Source organism: Vigna radiata, unplaced genomic scaffold (genome assembly GCF_000741045.1).
Source record: "Vigna radiata var. radiata cultivar VC1973A unplaced genomic scaffold, Vradiata_ver6 scaffold_1372, whole genome shotgun sequence".
Lineage (NCBI taxonomy): Eukaryota > Viridiplantae > Streptophyta > Magnoliopsida > Fabales > Fabaceae > Vigna > Vigna radiata.
In genome coordinates this window covers 1-2056 of record NW_014542475.1, presented here as the reverse complement: position 1 = coordinate 2056, position 2056 = coordinate 1, and the positions used below count along the sequence as shown (strand labels likewise).

General features: G+C 40.5%; 1 protein-coding gene across 1 annotated transcript; it reads left to right on the top strand.

Moving 5' to 3' along the window:
* The first annotated feature begins 38 nt into the window (after positions 1-38).
* LOC106780130 lies at positions 39-938 on the top strand. Its single transcript, XM_014668384.1, has one exon. It carries the CDS (start codon positions 39-41, stop codon positions 936-938), a length of 900 nt encoding a protein of 299 aa, XP_014523870.1.
* The last annotated feature ends 1118 nt before the right edge of the window (positions 939-2056 follow it).

Here is a 2056-nt window from a genome sequence, read left to right as displayed (position 1 = left end):
AAGAAGAGAAAAGTAAACTTGAGGCACTTGAAGACAGGATGAAAGCCATAGAAGGGATTGAAAGTTACGGGTTTGGTGACGTGGCAAGGTTGAGTCTGGCCCCAGGAGTGACGATTCCGCACAAGTTCAAGGTTCCGGAATTCGAAAAGTACAAGGGTAACACATGCCCTAAGAATCATTTGACCATGTATTGTCGAAAAATGGCTGCCTATGCTCATGATGATAAATTACTCATTCATCTCTTCCAAGATAGTTTGGCTGATGCGGCATTAAGTTGGTACACGCATCTGGAATCCTCCCATATCCGCTCTTGGGCAGATTTGGCGGATGCCTTTGTAAGGCAGTACAAATACAACATGCATGTCGCGCCAGACAGGCTACAATTACACCACATGTCAAAGAAAGAGGAAGAGTCTTTTAAGGAGTACGCGCAACGATGGAGAGAGTTGGCAGCGCAAGTTGAGCCACCTCTATATGACAAGGAGATGGTTGCAATGTTTGTTAGCACACTACAACCACCTTTTTTTGAGCATATGATCGGAAATGTGTCTTCCAATTTCGCTGATATCATTATCATAGGTGAAAGGATCGAGATTGGACTGAAAAGTGGGAAAATTACGTCTCAAGCCACCACTTCGAAGAAATTTGTTTTTAACTCGGAAAAAGAAAAGGAAATGGGAGTGCATGCAACATCAGCAATACCCATGTGGAGAGGTCATGCGCCCACTCATAACTATCGACCAATCCCGAATTACCCTCCTTATGTGAACAATACAATGTCTGGTTCCCAAACAAGCGACCGCCAGGGTATTATCAACCACAACAAGCCTCGAATAATGCTTGGGGCACTGGAGCCGGCTTGGGTCCTAATCAGAACGTTGGTCAAAATGCTCATCCTAAGAGGAACCCAGAGAAAAATTTCACTCTCATTCCTATGACATATACGGAACTATTACCTCATCTCCTTAAGAAGGGTCTGGCCGCTATTCGCCCAATGAAACCCTTACAACCTCCATACCCTAAAAGTTTTTATGCAAATGCGAGGTGCGATTTTCACGGGGGAGCCGTCGGTCACTCGACAGAAATGTGCACATCCCTTAAATTCAAAGTACAATCTCTAATTGATGCGGGATGGTTGAAGTTCCAAGAGGACAAACCTAGTGTTGAGGTCAATCCCCTTGTCGAGCATGGAAGTACCTAACAAACAAGATCTGATTGACAGAGGTTTCCTACAAATATACCTCGAGGTTAAAGAAGAAGAAGTATTTGCAAACCCAAGAATGGGAAGACAAAGAATTTGCTTGTGATGCTTATTAATTTTGTAATCGCTTTTTTTTTTTATCACCCTCACTGCTTTTCCCAGAGCCTTGAGGTTTGTGCGTTACGGGTTGACACTTTCTTTTGCATTTGGTTTAACATTAAAGGATGCTTGTTTCGTTTTTTTTTTTCAATTATCTCGTGTCTTAATTTTCTTAACTTAAATAATACTTATATGACAATAAATGTTTTGAACACAATAAGTTGAGCGCCCTATCAACAACATGGAAGATGATTATGATTAACCCGGAACCCTCTCCAGATTTAATGAGATAAAACCCCATCAAAAAAAGGTTGAAATCTCTAATATAAGAGGGCGAGAAAGAAGAGGTAAAAGTCGGCACCAACACGAAAGAAAAGTTCAACATAAGTTACCACTCAAGCCAGAATGTCTTTGGATCAAAGATGAAGTACAAAAACAGTTCGATGCGAGATTCTTAGCTGGGGCAAAATACCCCCAATGGGTAGCAAGTATCTGTCAAAGAAGGACGATAATGAACAAATGCATGTTGACAACCATGATTTCTCATTGCCACAAACCTGAACAATCAAATTTCACATCGTCATCCAAAGATGAATGGGGCAATCGAGGTTGCTAATGAAAATATCAAGAAAGATTGGCACAAAATAATAAAATATCAAGAAACACCCAATTTCGTCCGGGAAAGTAAATAATCAAAATTAAATAATAAGAGAATAATAATTAATGGTGGGTAAAGAAAAAAAGGAAAAAGAAAAT

Bases quoted from the DNA above. Each gene is read 5' to 3' on its own strand.
- LOC106780130 (XM_014668384.1), top strand. From the start codon at position 39: ATGAAAGCCATAGAAGGGATTGAAAGTTACGGGTTTGGTGACGTGGCA.